Source organism: Heterodontus francisci, chromosome 11 (genome assembly GCF_036365525.1).
Source record: "Heterodontus francisci isolate sHetFra1 chromosome 11, sHetFra1.hap1, whole genome shotgun sequence".
Taxonomy (NCBI): Eukaryota; Metazoa; Chordata; class Chondrichthyes; order Heterodontiformes; family Heterodontidae; genus Heterodontus; species Heterodontus francisci.
Genome location: NC_090381.1, coordinates 79,608,530 through 79,626,156, shown reverse-complemented (window position 1 = coordinate 79,626,156; position 17,627 = coordinate 79,608,530). Strand labels below are relative to the sequence as shown.

The following is a 17,627-nucleotide window of genomic DNA, read 5'->3' as shown; positions in this document are numbered from 1 at the left end:
CTTAACATCTGTCTTAGGGAAAATGTTAGAAGCTATTATTTAAGGCGTTATAGCAGGAATCTTAGAGAAATTGAAGGTAATCAGGCAGAGTCAACATGGTTTTATGAAAGGGAAATCATGTTTAATCAATTTATTGGAGTTCTTTGAGGAAGTTGAATGTGCTGTGGATGAAGGTGAACCAGTGGATGTATTGTACTTAGACTTCCAGAAGGCATTTGATAAGGTGTCACATCAAAGGTTATTGCAAAAAATAAAAGCTCATGATGTCGGGGGTAACATATTGGCATGGATAGAAGATTGGCTCGTTAACAGGAAACCGAGAGTAGGCATGAATGGATCATTTTCTGGTTGGCAAGATGTAACGTGTGGTCTGCCACAGGGATCTGTGCTGGGGCCTCAACTTTTTTAACAATTTATATAAATGACTTAGATGAAGGGACCGAAGGTATGGTTGCTAAATTTGCTGATGACATAAAGATAGGTAGGAAAGTAAGTTGTGAAGAGGACATAAGGAAGCTACAAAGGGATATAGATAGTTTAGGTGAGTGGGCAAAGATCTGGCAAATGGAATTTAATGTGGAAAAATGTGAAATTGTCCATTTTAGCAGGAAAAATAAAAAAAGCATATTATCTAAATGGTGAGAGATTGCAGAGCTCTGAGATGCAGAGGGATCTGGGTCTCCTAGTGCATAAAAGCATAGAAAAATTATGGCACAGGAGGCCATTCAGCCCATCGTGTCCGTGCCGGCCAATCTAATCACACCTTCCAGCACCTGGTCCATAACCTTGCTGGTTACAACACTTCAGGTGCATGTCCACATACCTTTTAAAAGAATTGAGGGTTTCTGCATCCACCATCGTTCCTGGTAGTGTTATCGTTTATTGTGAGGGGAGTTGAATACAAAAGCAGGGAGATTATGCTTCAGCTATACAGGGCATTGGTGAGACCACATCTGGAGTACTGTGTACAGTATTGGTCTCATTATTTAAGGAAGGGATGTAAATGCGCTGGAAGCAGTTCAGAGAAGGTTGACTAGACTAATACCTGGAATGGGCAGGCTGTCTTATGAGGAAAGATTGGACAGGCTAGGCTTGTATCCGCTGGAATTTAGAAGAGTAAGAGACGACTTGATTGAAACATGTAAGATCCTGATGGGTCTTGATAGGGTAGATGCAGAAAGGATGTTTCCCCTTTTGGGAAAATTTAGAACTAGGTGTCACTATTTAAAAATAAGGGGTCGCCCATTTAAGACAGATGAGGAGAATTTTTTTCTCTCAGAGAGTCGTGAGTCTTTGGAACTCTCTTCCTTAAAAGGCGGTGGAAGCACAGACTTTCAATATTTTTAAGGCAGAGGTAGATAGATTCTTGATAAGTAAGGGGGTGAAAGGTTATCAGGGGTGGGTGGGAATGTGGAGTTGAGGTTACAATCAGTTCAGCCATGATCTTATTGAATGACAGAGCAGGCTTGAGGGGCCGAGTGGCCTACTCTTGCTCCTAATTCGTATGTTCGTATGTTTGTAATTTAAATTATGACAAACATTACATATTTTTGAATAAACCAACATGGCTACTACCAGTATTTATGAAATTGCTCTGCCAAGTAATTCCATATTCTTATTCCCATGGGAATGGCTGTGATCTGCTGACTGAGAAAATTGTTTAGAACTAGATTGGAAAGAATTTGTCACAGTGTCTTTCTGTGCGTCTTTCCTGCAAGACTGCAACAGCAATGACGGTGAATACATATGTTTCATGGGTAAAGAGAGCCAATCAAACTTGCCACTGAGCACTCTAAACTGTACTAATGGACTTCTGTACATTTACACTGGTTTACTGCCTTGGTATGTGCTTAATAACTATTTAAAGGATTGTTATATCATTATTAGCTTTTTTAACTTCTGGCTAATTAAATCACATTTTTTCATTTCAAAACCCTGTAAATGGGATGCAAATAATCACACAACCCTTTTTCTTGACAAAGGATGAAAATTCAGCCCACAAGTGCGCATTCTGGAAGTTACCATATGATCGGGGGTTGGGTGAGGGCTGGTTTGCACATAATGGCCGGAATTTAGTCAGTGTGGCAGGGGCTCTGACAATGGGCCCAAAAGTAGGGGCAACTGTGCCTCAGCCATTTGTGGGCCCTGGCCGCATTTTTCTAATTAGCTGACATAGGGGCCACCATCCCTTTAAAGGATAGGTGACCGCCCCCAGGAGCTGCCGGCCAATCGGAAGGCCAGGAGCTCAGCAGCATCACTGGGAGTGGTGGCCACTGCTGGTACTGTACCTAGCAGAGAGCACACTATGGGAGCAGGCTGCCCTCCAAACCAATAAGTGGGGTCTGGGGTTGCTGGGGCCTGTCAGGCAGGCCCCGGCAAGGTGGATTGGTGGTTTGTGAGGGCGGGGGTGGTGTGTTGCAGGGATGGCCATTGCCGCTGGGGTGCCCCTCTGTGGGCTACAGAGTGCCCAATTAGGAGGGCCCCCGCTCCCAAGCCTGCAGAGAGGCTCTCAAGGTTCATCAGGCGGTCTCCCCAGGTGGCAGAGGGCCCACCCGGCGTTGGTAAAATGCCAGTGGTGGTGAGAAGAGGCTGTTAATTGGCCACTTAAGTGGTTGAATTGGCCTCTGGGTGGGAGAGCCATTCTCCACCTTCTCCGCTGCTGGTAAAATACCACGGCAGTGGGATGTCGACAGACACTCCACATCCCACTTTCCTTTACCATTTTACAGGCCCTGCCAACTTCCAGCCTGTCCCTAGCAGGCTGGTTAAAACAAATTGAGGACTGACTTCATACAACCATTTTACGGGACTTCTAATTTTCCAATGAACAATTTGGGAACAAATAATTAGGCCTCATTTAAATATCAAAATATCATTTTTTAAAGTTTGGGCTACTAAATATTTTGGCTTTGTGTGAGGCTCCACCAATTAAAAACTCGATGCACCAGAGTCTTGCGACCTGGTCTGTTGCACCAGGCTTCCGAAGGTAGGTTCTTCCACCGTATATGTTCCATTATTCTTGGCTGCTGATGGCTGTGGTCCCACTCCATAATGACAGAAATGGATGGATAAACCTTTCAGTCTGAACATATTACATAATTGAATTGGGTGAGGAGCTCATAAGGACCTAAAAAGTGCAGGTATAACAACCACTGAGGCTATTTGGCCACATGCATTCTATGACTATCTAGTCACCTCTGCTTCGCAAGACAGGCTGCTGTAGTGTTGTGCAACACGCTGCATAGTGACCTATTACACACCTCGGCCAGAAACAACACTTTCCATAGAAGTGAAGGTTAGAGCAGCATGATCGTTTCATTCTACCAGATCCTTCTAAGTCACCTAATGAGACATATGCCACATCAAACAATCTGTAGCACACATTCCTAGCAAGAAAGTGACACCACTATGTTTGCATGTAGCAACAACTTCATGAATATTCCTATGGAAAGGAGCCAACAGCAGGACAGGACACATGGGCTGGATCCGCTGGAGTGCAAAAAGTAACATGTGGTGCCTATGTGGGCATCAGGGCTCTTTGTATCAATCCAATGACCTACATGAGCAGAAAGGATTTACTCCAATTAATGTTCAAGTAGAATCTGACCACATCGTCATGCATATCAGTGACTATCATCCAGGAGGCAGGCAAGATGCCTTCACTGTGTGACATTCCATATTGGATTATTTGAAGGAGAAGAAACATGGAATGAATGGTTCTTTGGAGAACAGGATTACCCTCTGAAACCTTGGCTGCGAACCACAGCAATAAAAGCACCTCTGCCTGGATACTTTGACACCTGTTTTACCACGGTTGTCACTTCTACCTTAAAGGAAAGTGGTTCAAATCACGATACAAGCTGCGTCCATAAGGACTATGGTTGTACACCCCCCAGGGTGACACAATTCCTGACTTACGCCAAACATGATGGGTCCCACAAGAAACATGTGCAAAAGTGAGCAGCACACTCACCTTCCCTTTGCTCTCAACACCAGCACACTGCTTTCTTATTTGCAGCCAGGTGTGGATGACCTGGCCACTGCCTTGAATTGCTTGGTGACTCTCCTCCACGTAGCTTGCAATTGTGCTTTTATTGGCTTCAGTCCTAAATAGGGTCACCTTCTGAAGTAAAAACAAGAAATGCTGGAATCACTCAGCAGGTCTGGCAGCATCTGTGGAAGGAGAAGCAGAGTTAACGTTTCGGGTCAGTGACCCTTCTTCGGAACTGACAAATATTAGAAAAGTCACAGATTATAAACAAGTGAGGTGGGGGTGGGGTAAGAGATAACAAAGGAGAAGGTGTAGATTGGACCAGGCCACATAGCTGACCAAAAGGTCACGGAGAAAAGGCAAACAATATGTTAATGGTGTGTTGAAAGACAAAGCATTAGTACAGATTAGGTGTGAATACACTGAATATTGAACAGCAGCAAGTGCAAACCTGAAGAAAAACAACCTGAAAAAAACAGTGGGTAAGCAAACTGAACAAACTAAGATGAAATGAAATAAATGCAAAAAAAGATTGTAAAAAATGTAAAAAGGAATGTAAAAAAAAGGAAGAAAAAATAACTAAAAATGAAAGTAAAATGGGGGGCTGTCATGCTCTGAAATTATTGAACTCAATGTTCAGTCCGGCAGGCTGTAGTGTGCCTAATCGGTAGATGAGATGCTGTTCCTTGAACTTGCGTTGATGTTCACTGGAACACTGCAGCAATCCCAGGACAGAGATGTGAGCATGAGAGCAGGGGGGAGTGTTGAAATGGCAAGCAACCGGAAGCTCAGGGTCCTGCTTGCGGACTGAGCTTCCGGTTGCTTGCCATTTCAACACTCCCCCCTGCTCTCATGCTCACATCTCTGTCCTGGGATTGCTGCAGTGTTCCAGTGAACATCAACGCAAGCTCGAGGAACAGCATCTCATCTACCGATTAGGCACACTACAGCCTGCCGGACTGAACATTGAGTTCAATAATTTCAGAGCATGACAGCCCCCCATTTTACTTTCATTTTTAGTTATTTTTTCTTCCTTTTTTTTACATTCCTTTTTACATTTTTTACAATCTTTTTTTGCATTTATTTCATTTCATCTTAGTTTGTTCAGTTTGCTTACCCACTGTTTTTTTCAGGTTGTTTTTCTTCAGGTTTGCACTTGCTGCTGTTCAATATTCAGTGTATTCACACCTAATCTGTACTAATGCTTTGTCTTTCAACACACCATTAACATATTGTTTGCCTTTTCTCCGTGACCTTTTGGTCAGCTATGTGGCCTGGTCCAATCTACACCTTCTCCTTTGTTATCTCTTGCCCCACCCCCACCTCACTTGTTTATAATCTGTGACTTTTCTAATATTTGTCAGTTCCGAAGAAGGGTCACTGACCCGAAACGTTAACTCTGCTTCTCCTTCCACAGATGCTGCCAGACCTGCTGAGTGATTCCAGCATTTCTTGTTTTTGTTTCAGATTTCCAGCATCCGCAGTATTTTGCTTTCACCTTCTGAAGTAGTGGTGCTAACGTTACAACATCTAAGGGAGTAATGTTGTTCATGGCTGCATTGTGCTATTGTGAACAATTAGTCCATGTTTCAGCTCTCAACACAACTTCCCCATTTATGGTGGGCTGGAGCCCTTTAAAAGTTGCAGCTTTGCTGAATTTTATGTTCTCTGGCCATGTGCTGAAGGCCAAGCTCTCTGGATAAAATTTTCAGATGTCTGTACCCTGTTCAAATTGGGGGGAGAGACTTCTGTCAGACAAGTTGGACTGGCCCATTCCCTAAACAACAGACATCTATGCCACTGATAAACACATCCCAGTTTTACCAGGTTCATTTCGTGTCTAAGGACATTGTCATACTACAATTTTATGTTAACAAAATCTGGTTTCGGTTACAGCTGAATCCAAAAAGTAGCAATATCACTTGTTCCAGATCTGACAACTCAGAGCTGAATTTTCTCGGCCCTGTGGTGATGGGTTTGGAGGCATAAGGAAGGGGGAGGAGGGGGAGAATAGGGGGGAGTCGCATCGGGACAGCTCCCCGATGCATTCCCGCTGCCGGGTACCTTTCCCAGTGCGGACTGGAAAGTGGATCAGCTGCCCGCTCCATGGAGGTGGGCAGCCAATTTGCATTTTTAAGTCTTCAATTAGGGGTGAATTTGAGGCCTTGTTAGCTTTTTGCCGGTGTCAGAGTGGCCTCCCCTCGCCACATGCGGAGGCTGCCACTCAATGGAGGCAGCCTCTTTGTGGCAGGCTGGGTGCTCATTGGAGCCTCCAGCTCCGTGCCTCAACAATGGGGTCATGGGCAGGCAAGGCCACACTCACTGCCCAAACGATCCACCCGGAGGTGTTTCTCCTCCGCTCCGTGGAGCCTACCAGCTTTGGCCCTCAGAATTTTTAAAAATGTAATTGTATGCCTCCGAGGGCACCTCCCCGCCCTGCTTCAGCAGCGTCCACCTCTCCCAGTGGGGCTACCGAGGTTCAGAGCTGCGGCCGCTCTGATTGGGCCTGTAACATCGAGAGCCAACCCGCCTTCCTATTAAAGACGGTATGCATGGAGACGGCCAATTAGGAGGCTGCCCCCCAGGAGATCTCTGAGCCGGTCTGATTGCCGGTAAGTGCGGGCCCAGGACCCCCATTTGGTCCTGATGTCAAGGTCCCGAAGCCCATGGGAAATTTCAGCCCTCGAATGCAGTAAAGCCAAGTGGTATAAACTCACTCTGAAAGGCCATTTCGCACTGCTTCAACTTTGCACTGGCTGTAATATAATTCCATTTTAAAGTGGTCCATTGTAAATATTCATAAGGATTCTTTTTGTGTTAGCAGAAAGCAAACTGTTCCACCCATGCTGTGCTAAACTCAGTCACCAGGAAACTCGGCATATATTGACATGTGCTGTTACACCTGTTCACACAAACATACCCTGTGGTCACCAACTTGATGCTCGTCAGATACAGATATGACTACAGTATAACAGGGATCTTCTGACTGCACTTCACAGGCAGCAGATACCATTCTCAGTGCAATACTGACAGTATAATTGCAGTCTAAATTACTAGCTGTTCACATGGTTATACGTTTGATTACTGCTAGTGAATTGAACAGAGTACATGGATAAACAACAAACTACAGTAATGATGTTTATTAGTTATTTTAAGGAGTGGATTGATATGGTCAAATCCTCACACAAACCTAATCCTTCATTATAATACACAGCTTCTTCTGAAAGTAATTTGTCCTCCTGGTGATAGATCTTATAATTCAGGGCAATTTTACCAGCAGGAAAGAAATAGCAAAATGTGAATGCCTCAAGGCCTCCTGCTTGTGAACCTACCACAAGGACTGCTGAGCAATCTGTCCTGACTGGTGTACATGGTCTTATAGGGGTGTATGTGTAATTTAGAAAACAAAACAAAATGATTTTTGCATTTTTAAGTTGGGCAGTTGAAGTTTAAAAAAGGGAACTACCAAGTTCTATTGCAGTATAGGAAGAGAGGTAGTCAGGAGTGGTCACCATGTTCAGTTTCATTATGCCACAGTTTATGGTGATGGAAACGTGAAGTTGAAGTCACTTGCCTGGTCACCACAGTAAATCAGGTATGTTGAATTGTGTTGCCAACATTGCCAAATGAGACTCAAAATCATCCATTAATTTACATGAAAGATACAGAAACTTCAGGTGTAAAAGTCATTGTTATACGTATTAAACATGATGTATATCAAGAGTGTGTGATAGAATATTCTCCACTTGCCTGGATGGGTGCGGCTCCAACAACACTCAGGAGGCTCGACACCATCCAGGACAAAGCAGCCCACTTGATTGGCACCCCACCCACCAGCTTAAACATTCATTCCCTCCACCACCAACGCACAGTGGCAGCTGCATATACCATATACAAGATGCAATGTGGCAACTCACCATGCTTCCTTCGACAGCACTATCCAAACTCGTGACCTCTATCACCTAGAAGGATAAGGGCAGCAGATGCATGGGAACACCACCACCTGCAAATTCCCCTCCAAGCCACACACCATCCTGACTTGGAACTATATCGCCGTTCCTTCACTGTCACTATTCAAAGTTCTGGAACTCCCTCCCTAACAGTGTACCTGATGGACTGCAGCGCTTCAAGAAGGCGGCTCACCACCACCTTCTCAGGGGCAATTAGGGATGGACAACAAATCTGGCCTTGCCAGCGAAGCCCACATCCCATGAAAGAATAAAAAAAATTGAATTAATTAGCTGTTATATCAGAACAGTGAAAGAAAGCCTTGCAACCCTATTATATTCAAACAAATTCATATAATGGAATAGGCATAGCTGTGCTTTGAGTTACAAAGTAAATTTTATCTCCTAATTGGCCACATTTGCAATTCTACATTATGGGAAGTTTTGAAAAAGTAGGACTTGAGTATTTTCAGGGAGTTTACATGAGCAATAGTGATACTATCCTCCTCTCTGCTATATCGGCATCTGCAGGGCTCCGCTGGGGTTTTCAATTTGTTTGGCTGGATATAAACGGAACTTCCAACTTGTCTGGCCTCACTCAATAGATTCGGACAATGCACAGTCGGCCCTCTAGATGGAGCAATGCACAGTAAGTCTTGTGGGGGGAAAAGTTGACTGCTCTCGTCTTGTGCCGAAGGGAATGAGTGTGTGGGTGCAGTGGTGGGGGGGATCTAAATCGCACAAGATGAAAAAGGCATAGTTATAGGCATGGATGGGACTATTGCATGTCTCTGCAGTGCTGGGAAATGACATTTCTCTATAAGGCAACGACAGTTCAGTTACATGATATCGCAGTGCTCCTGGCACACTGTGAAGGATTAAGGGGCAGGTTATCTGCTGCCAGCAGTTCTTAAAAGGCTCCCCTTAAAGGTTTCTTGTGACCAAATGCAAGAAAAAGTTCAAGCAATTTGACACAGCAGAAAGGCTCCATTCCAGTGTCACAGCAGAAGCTCAAGGAGTGTTTCAGCTGCTACACCCAGGCGTCTGGATCTCACAGGGCCTGCCTAAAGCTGCAGTTTGGTAATTCAACATCCCCAGTATATGCAATCATTTGCAAGTAAGCCAAGTAGCCTGTACAGTTTTAGGGCAATTATAGAGGAGTCCACAACCAGCATCTGTGCATTGCTGCATGACTGCTTGGCCAAGCTGCAGACCACCATGGTGAAAGTGGCTATCCCATGGGCCTTGAGCAGCAGCAGCCACCCTGAGCACTCAACAATCTGCATGCTATCAGCACTTAACATTGTACTATTGGTCCTATAATCCTGTAATTGTCACAATTATTTTTATTTAAATCTATCAGTTCTCAAAATGTTCTTCAATGTTCTCATTAATTTTGTCCCCGCCTTTCCTGAAGGCTCCTTGCTAGGGTACAATTCTGCAGGCACCAGCCACATACAAGTACCTCACCCAAGTGATTATTATTCCTGTGTGAATCTTGACAGTGAATGATGGAAGATTATTTAACTACAGCTGCGCCCAATCCTGCCCTCAATCAGCATTAAAGCAAATTGTAAGGCCCCTACTGACATCCTAATTAAGAACACAAACTGACACTAATAACGTATTAAGAAATATTAAAATGCTTCACAGTGGCAACAATAACCAAACACTGAGCAAGGTGGGAGAACTGTTTGGGTTGGTGACTCAAGTTAAAATTAATGAGGTAGGTTTTGGGGAGTACTTTGACGGAGAAGAGAGTAGCATGGCATAGGGTTAAAGGAAAGTATTCCAAAGTGTGGGACTTAGATAGCTGAAGACTCTACTGCCCAAGGTTGGGTAGTGGGAATAGGAATGTGAAGGAGGCCAGAGCTTTGACAAGAGTGTAAGGTGTGTGCTGAAAGATAGGGCAGGAGAAGGTTACAAAGGTTGCTAATGGTGGGATTATACAGCAACTTGTTGATGAGGACAAAGATAGTGAAATTGGGGGATGGTAAGCCAATGAAAGCTAGCAAGGACGTAGATATCAAGGGAACAAGAGTGTGGGATAGGATGCAGGTGACAGAATTTTGGATGAATTGCAATTTATAAAAATTGCAACTCTGTAGGTTGGCAAGGAGCTTGGTGGAGTGATTAAATATGGAGGTGAGAAAGACATGGATAAATATTTCAGCAGATGTAGTGCAGGATAGGAACAGATGCCAAAAGTGATGTGGATACCAAAATAAGCTGTCTTGATAATGGTTATGATGTGGCTCAAGTCAGGGTCAAATAGGACTCCATTTTGTCTGGCTCAGTATGAGTTAGCAGCCATGGAAAGGGACAAAGACAGGAGCTGAGACTTCCTGGTGGGAGCCAAATGGGATGGCTTTGGACTTTTAGGTGTTGAGTTGAAGGAAATTCTTGCACAAGCAAGACCTGTATCCTGCTAAGCAGTTGGACAGCACTAAGGTGATTGAGGCATCAGGGGAGGAGATAGAGGTAAATTAAATGTTATTAGCATATATGTAAAGGCTGATCACACACAAAGGGGCAGCACGTAGATGAGGAAAGGAAGGGGACCGAGGATCGAGCCTTGGGTCATACCTGAGGCGAATGTATGCAAAGTGCTGGCTGGTGGGAGAAACCATTGCAGGAGATGGGCTGGCATTTTTTGGAATGGGTAGGCACTGAACCAGGCTAGGACAGTACTTGAAAGGAACTCAGAAAATGGACTAAACTTGAGGTTTTCTGGCCTGTACGGTTAGCTAGGAATTGGATCTACAGAACTTTTAAAAAGCTTTAAAATTGGACATTTTAACAAAAGCAACAGACATTTCTTTAATATATGCGCATAAACTGAAGATACTGCCTGAAGTGATTCAATATATCCTAGAGATGCTTATTTTGATTGAATTTTAATATTTAATATTAAATATTATTAAATCCATATGGCAGAGTAGTAAATTTATCAAGGATGTAACATTTTATTGCCCAGCATTTCCTGAAGGGAATTATTTTGAAAGCATTGCAGGTTTTCTATGAAAAGAAAATTTATTGGTAAATTTTCCTCAATTCCTCTTGTTTCTGAACGAGGTGTTTAACGTCCATTTCTATCTCCGCATTGTTCATCTTTTGTACATCTCAGCAGAATGAGAAAGTCTGTGACAGCAGGCCATGCTTTATGTGACTTGAATATTAATAAAGAACAATTTAGCACAGCACTCCTGTGAACTGTCAAGGAACACCTGAAACATTCATTTTGTCTTGTTCTTGTGAACTTTAAGGACTTTGGTGAAAGTATCGCTGCTTTGTGATAAACTAGATTCTGAAAAGACAGTTCCCCATAGACATTGTGAGGTTGGTGCGCCGGTGCCTACAGCTTTGATTGATGGCATTTTGATAGCCCTTTTGATTGCCTTGGCATGCCGTCTTTCATGCAATACCACTCAAAGTGTAACATACTGTCATTGGGAAGCATCCAGCATTATAATTAGTCAGGCATTCATATCTTAAGTGGTGCTATTGGGTCTGTTGTCTTAGCTTCCTTTGAAAATAGGAACCTCTGCATGCTCCAATATCCTGGCAAATAAAGGTATGTTCACCTCTGCTTTTGGATGCAAGTGGTCTGATCCTAATGGGTGAGCACAGAGTACCTCTCATGCACCTTGACCTGTCTTGATCCCTCCATTGTCCTTCTTCCAAACAACTCAGATGAGAATCCCTTTAAGATAATCCATTGGTGGCAGTAATGTTAGGGGCAAAAGGAAAGGCACAATTGGCAGAAAGGCTCATGAGAACCTAAGTGCCATCAGAGAAGAAAATAAGAATAATGAAAAAATGGTAAGGAATAGTTAAAATACGCTAATCTAACGTTATTGCGTCCTTCCCGTGACTTTTGATATATTTATACAAATCTACCAACCCTGGGTGCACTCTTCCCATGGCTGTGATTTATAAATGATGTCCTGCATGTGAGAATGTTGGGAAATGGTGTGTAGGACATCCTGGCCTCAAATTATTTTTAATTAAAGTTCTTGCTCGGTTAAGGTGCCTAATTATACCAACACATAGGAAATTGATGCAAAGTAAATGGAGATCTGGCATGATGAATTTTCACTAATTTTTCTAATTTGGAAAATCTAGGCTGTAGTCTCTTCCCTTCCATTAGGAAGTTTGATCTACTACAATCTAGGAAGCAAAGTGCAATTCGGGCTTCTATAGAAATACCATGACCAAGAAAAATACTAATCAGAAAGCATACAAGACTCTAAGGACACTCCTGTGAATTGATTTGTGTTTTAGGAACACACAAATCTGTACATTGTCACTGTATCACCCACTGTTTCCATTCAGTGACACTGATGTTCACTCAGTAAGGCACCAATTTTAAGTAGCAGCAAATGTGATATGTGATAGATCACTGAGGGGTTGAGAACTGAACATACTGTGGCAAACACAGGCTGCCAACTGTAATTATTTAAGACAAGTAGTGAATAAACCAGTGCAATCTACCCTGAGATTGTAGGTCCTGAAAGATTTGAAAGAACTTATGCTTTTAATGTTTCTTATGAAGAGCTGCTAGGATAAAGCAATTTGATGGACTTTAGGAGGCAATTTTGGTGTCTCAGTTGCTCCACTTCCCAGCAAGAATGGAGCAGTAGTAAGAACTAAATCACAAGAAAACATCCCGTCTGTATTCTCTTTAAAAGGCATTATTACAATTAATAGCTTTTTGTGCCTTATTTTCTTTGTTGACCTTCGTAAGCATTTTGTCTTTGTAGGAGACACTGATGACATCATCAAGGAACTGGTCCAGAAGAGCTACTAAGCCTCATATATTGTGAGAACAGAATTAATACCAATAGAAATGCAATCACCAATGTAGAGTTCTTCATTTGTCCTGAAACTTCAGCTGGTACCACAAGGTTCAGTAATTCCTCAGTTAACTCCTGTTGTGCTGGCTGACAAGATTCTGTATTGATAAAATAATTCATCAATGCATTACTGGGACATGACTCCATGGTGCTGGCAGCCCTTCAGTACCTTCTCCTCACCATTCTTCAAGGGGGAGTCCAGGCAGTGCGTGTCAAGGTGGTTATTCATCCTTAGGAGCATCACCGACAAGTCCAATTCTGTCCATGATTCGCATTATAGAGCAGGGGTCATGGAAACAACCAGGAGTGGGAATGCTGGCTGTTATTTTTCTCTCATTATCTGTAGAGGACTGAGGCCATTCTTAACACCCTCAGTGTCATCTCAATTAAGATCAACTAACTCAGCACAAACCAAGGATGAAACCCAAAATCTTCTTGGGTTTATATGAATCAGTTCTACACCAGGTGGCATACTGATCCATTGAATCAGACCTACATAATGGCTTCAAATAATGAATTTTCGATGACGACATTTTGTTTTATCTATGGTTTCCTTGTCAATTTCCTCCTCTTCTAGAAGCATCAAGTCTTTTCGGGATTACAGTTCCACTGGGTCTGTTTACCTCAGGTACTTCATAAAAATAGTAATTAATAATGAGTAACCCTTGACTGTGTTGGTGAGGCATTTTACCATGAGGGGCATTATAGCCCAGCTTGTATCTGTCCTCAACTGATGTTCACACATGCAAATTTTCAGCAGGGGCTACTGGAAAGCAATCAGGAGTGAAACCCTGCTTATTGTTCCCCTTTCTAACTTAGGACGCTGAAGACAATTGCTATGCCCTATCACTATCCGTTCTGACACCAAATAACTTAACACAGAATGAGAATGAAACCTAGGACCATCTGGTCTGTAGAACTGCAATTACTTATCAGATAAACTGACTGAATAATTTTCTTCCTAAGCAAATGCCACATCTTAAATAGGATCCTTGTGCCTGTATTTTAGCAACACAGCTCCTTTCATTTGTCCTAAACCTCGAATCTAATGCAACTCCTGCATAGAAGCTAATGAAGGGAATAGTTTTAAATGATGTATGGTTACATAGCAATTTTTATGTGATTTTTTTGAAGTTTTAAAACCTAATTTATGACAAAGGATATGTCAATTTGAATGCATTGCTGGAAGTATAAGGCAATAGTTTGGAAGGAAATTAAATAAATTGACATCAGAGATAAGTTGTAAATTTGAAAATGACTGAAGTAAAGGTCGGGCAGATCATAGACAATAACAGGAATGGGAAAGTAGCGTTTTTAAAAATTGGGCAAATAAAGAATGTTGAAATAGACGCATTGCAATGTGCAGATTGTGGGAAAAAATGGGAGAACGGAAGGAATTATTTTACAGGAAGATCTAGACTTAATTGCATCAACAGAAACCTGCCTGCAAGCTGGACAAGAATAAAATAAATCTATTGGGATTAATATATTTATGGAAGATATATATGACAGGAAATGAAAAAGTAGAGTGGTAATATTGTTGAAAAAGGGACCACATGCTGTAGAGAGGATTGATGTGGACGAGAGGTACAGACAGAGTCAATATCATTGGTCCTCAAGGCTAAAAAGGGCTCGTCAGCAATAAGCTGCTCACCAATGCTCAGTTTGAGTTCTGTCAGGAACGTTCGACACCAGGCCTCATTGAGCTTTAAACGTCCTGTAATATCTAATTCCTTTAAATAGTAGTAATTGGTAAGACTACTCACTCAAGGTGCCCCCAACCGAGCTCAGGAAGGTATGGAAGTTTCTTGATGCGAATGATGCTGTCATAGACAGAGGGCTGCAGACTTTGGGAAACAGCATTGGCTAGAATGACTGCTATCATAACTGGCAGGATGTGGGAGATCTGGCCTGTGAGCTCAAAAACAATCACTGAAGTGGAAATCGTGTGGGTCACTGCACCTGCCAATGCTGCAGCACCTGTGGAGAAAACCAGGGAATTAAGCAGCTGGCAGAAAAGCCCAGGTTCATTTGGCTTTAACTGTGGCTCATTTATTCTTCTGTGGCAGCCAAAAATAATGATGGCAGACAGAAAAAGCCTCACCTACTACAGCGTATCCACCTGGCACAATACGATAAATACTACCATCTGCATGGATACCATCAGGAAACCAGGCTGCCATGCTTTCTCCAACAAGGCGACCAAATGCAGCACCTGAAAGAGAAGCCAACACAAATAGCTGAAGTGAGAAAAACAACCACCCTTACTGACAAAGCAACAGATGTACATTTGTTGAAACCCAACAGTGAAGGAAAATTTGCCTGATCACTATAGATAGCAAAATGTTTAACACTTTTTGAATGCATTTACTGTGCTGCTACACATCACAATCATAACAATTCTTCCCACTTTATTTGTGTTATCTGAATTCTGATCTAAAAGGGGTCACTTGGGCCCTGCTTCTACGGATAGATGTTTGTGAAAGTACAAATGCTGTAAATCCAAGCATTTATTTCAAAATTAAGCATTTAACATCCACATTTTGTTCAGAAACTATTTCAAGTCTAAACTTCTAATATTGGAAAGTGTTGATCCATCATAAGGAAACGAGCTAGACAATTGGGGCTGTGATTAGGCATATTGTTAAAAGTAATATTGCATCAAAATACCCGTGAAGAGATTTAAAAAAAGCTTCCCGATGGACTATGGAATGAATAAATGTCTAACATTCGCATTCCATCCTCCCTAAAATTTTATCAAAGTTTTTTCAGTTATGAATATATAACACTTTTGTTTTAAACAAGAAAGTGAGCACTCCCCATATAAAAAACTCTAGAAGATTTTTGAACTATGTTTTAGTCTCACATAACATAATTATCTTTAATTGCTGATTCTCCCTCTTATTAAATACCACCATTTCAAATCAACATAGGAGAAAGACGTTTTGCTGATCTGAGCTGACACTAGCTACATTTGTTTGGAAATCACTTGAGATAACACCCGATGCTCAACCAGAACTAACTTTTCCCAGATTGCACAACTCCCTGTCGGACCAAACTGAATGCAGATATCTGCAATTCCCCACAGAACTAACTCCCGTTGAGTCTGATACCAGTTCAAACATGGTTCTCCCTTCATTTTCCACTCCATTCTCTTGTTTAACAGTTACTCATTGACCATGTGCTTTCTCACACATGCTGATTTTGCTTTTGTGTTAATAATTGGTTTTGCTTCAGTAACTGTTTTAAACTAACAGTGACTTTGATTGATTTTATCTTATCCTGGTGCCAGTTCTACGTTGATCATTTTCATCTTGCCATTTTTAATTAAAGGCAATTGCTGACTATGTTCTATGGATGTAAAACAATCAGCATGCAACTGCAAACAGTAAGAATGAAAGCAATCAGTGAATCAATGTTGGGAGAAATCACGAGACAACAGGTTGTGTGGAAAATCATCAGTAAATCAACATCACTATGAAATTATAATATGAGATTAGCAACAAGAAAGCAAGAGTGCGTAAGTATGAGAAAGATCATATAAACCACAAAAGAAATGGCATGAGAAGCAATGAAATCACTAAGTCTGACACTAGTTGTGTGTGTCTGGAAGCTGGGTCAAATACACTATAGAAGCATACTAAAGACAGTCAAAGTTCAATTCAGCTATTAGTACAGTTGAGCTTCTCAGAAAGAACATTGTTCAATATTAATTGAATATAAAGTGAAGGAAAGTGTGCATGGGCACTTGTGTGCAGGTGCTTGGACATGGACCCATGTGTTTCCATCAGGGCAAACTGTGTATGCAAATTTCTGCATTTGTGATGGAAGGTGCAAGGCCACATTCAGGAGGTTGTCTTTACCACTTTGACTTCACACTGACAGATATATCAGGAATCTGTGCAAAGTACAACTGAAAAACATCATTCATTCACATGCTTTCTGACATTAGTTGGGTGCTGCCTATCTCATCCTACTAAGGCTTCCCTTCTTCCTATAGTCTACAGATTTTTAAAATCTAAGCTGGTTATCTCTCAACTTCAAGATTTAGCTTCACTTCTCTCCTAGGCCTTCCAAACTTGGTAGCATGCTGCAAAATAAAAAAAAGACTTGCATTGATACAGCGTCTTTCATGACCACCGGAACATCTCAAAGTGCTTTACAGCCAATGAAGTACTTTTTGAAGTGTAGTCACTGTTGTAATGCAAGAAGTGCGGCAGCCAGTATGCAGATAGCAAACACCCACAAACAGCAGTGTGATATTGATTGAGGGGTAAATACTGGCCAGTACACCGGCAAAAACTCCTTATTCGAAAATAGTGCCATAAGATCATTTACATTCACCTGAGGAAGCAGATGGAACCTTGGTTTAACGCCTCATTTAAAAGATAGCACCTGCAATAGTGCAGCACTCCCTCAGTACTGCAATGGAGTGCCAGCCTTGATTTTTGTGCTCAAATTAGGGAGTGGGATGTCATGCTAGACCCCCACCTGCCAAGAATGAAGCACATAAATTTTGACATGAACATTGATTTTTAACTGTTGTTGGAGCGAGGAAATGACTTAGAGTCATAGAGTCATAGATCAGCCGTGGCTGGAAAAGAAACATTTACATACTAACAGACATCGAAGGTGAGGAAGTGCATTCCAGGGCCTGCTAAGGAGGATACATTTCAAAGGGCCAGGACTGGTTAGACCAGCTTAATCACATGACTACCTGGCTGTTCCAGGGTTTTCTTTAGCACTGGCCACAGAGAGTTTGAAGGCAGAGTGTCTGTTTGCTCCTGGTCTGAGAAGATCTCTTTCCTGTCTGCTCCCATCTCTTTCTCACAA

The 17,627-nt window shown here is 42.2% G+C and overlaps 1 protein-coding gene across 2 annotated transcripts in view; it reads right to left on the bottom strand.

Moving 5' to 3' along the window:
- LOC137375323 (chloride channel protein 2-like) overlaps window positions 1–17,627 on the bottom strand; it is a 495,095-nt gene that overhangs the window by 117,440 nt on the left and 360,028 nt on the right. For both annotated transcript variants that reach the window (XM_068042304.1, XM_068042305.1), the window contains exons 13-14: window positions 14,899–15,009; window positions 14,561–14,774 (exon numbers count right to left, since the gene is read on the bottom strand). In XM_068042304.1, the coding sequence (XP_067898405.1) occupies window positions 14,561–14,774; window positions 14,899–15,009 (325 nt within the window). The remainder of the gene's footprint in view (window positions 1–14,560; window positions 14,775–14,898; window positions 15,010–17,627) is intronic.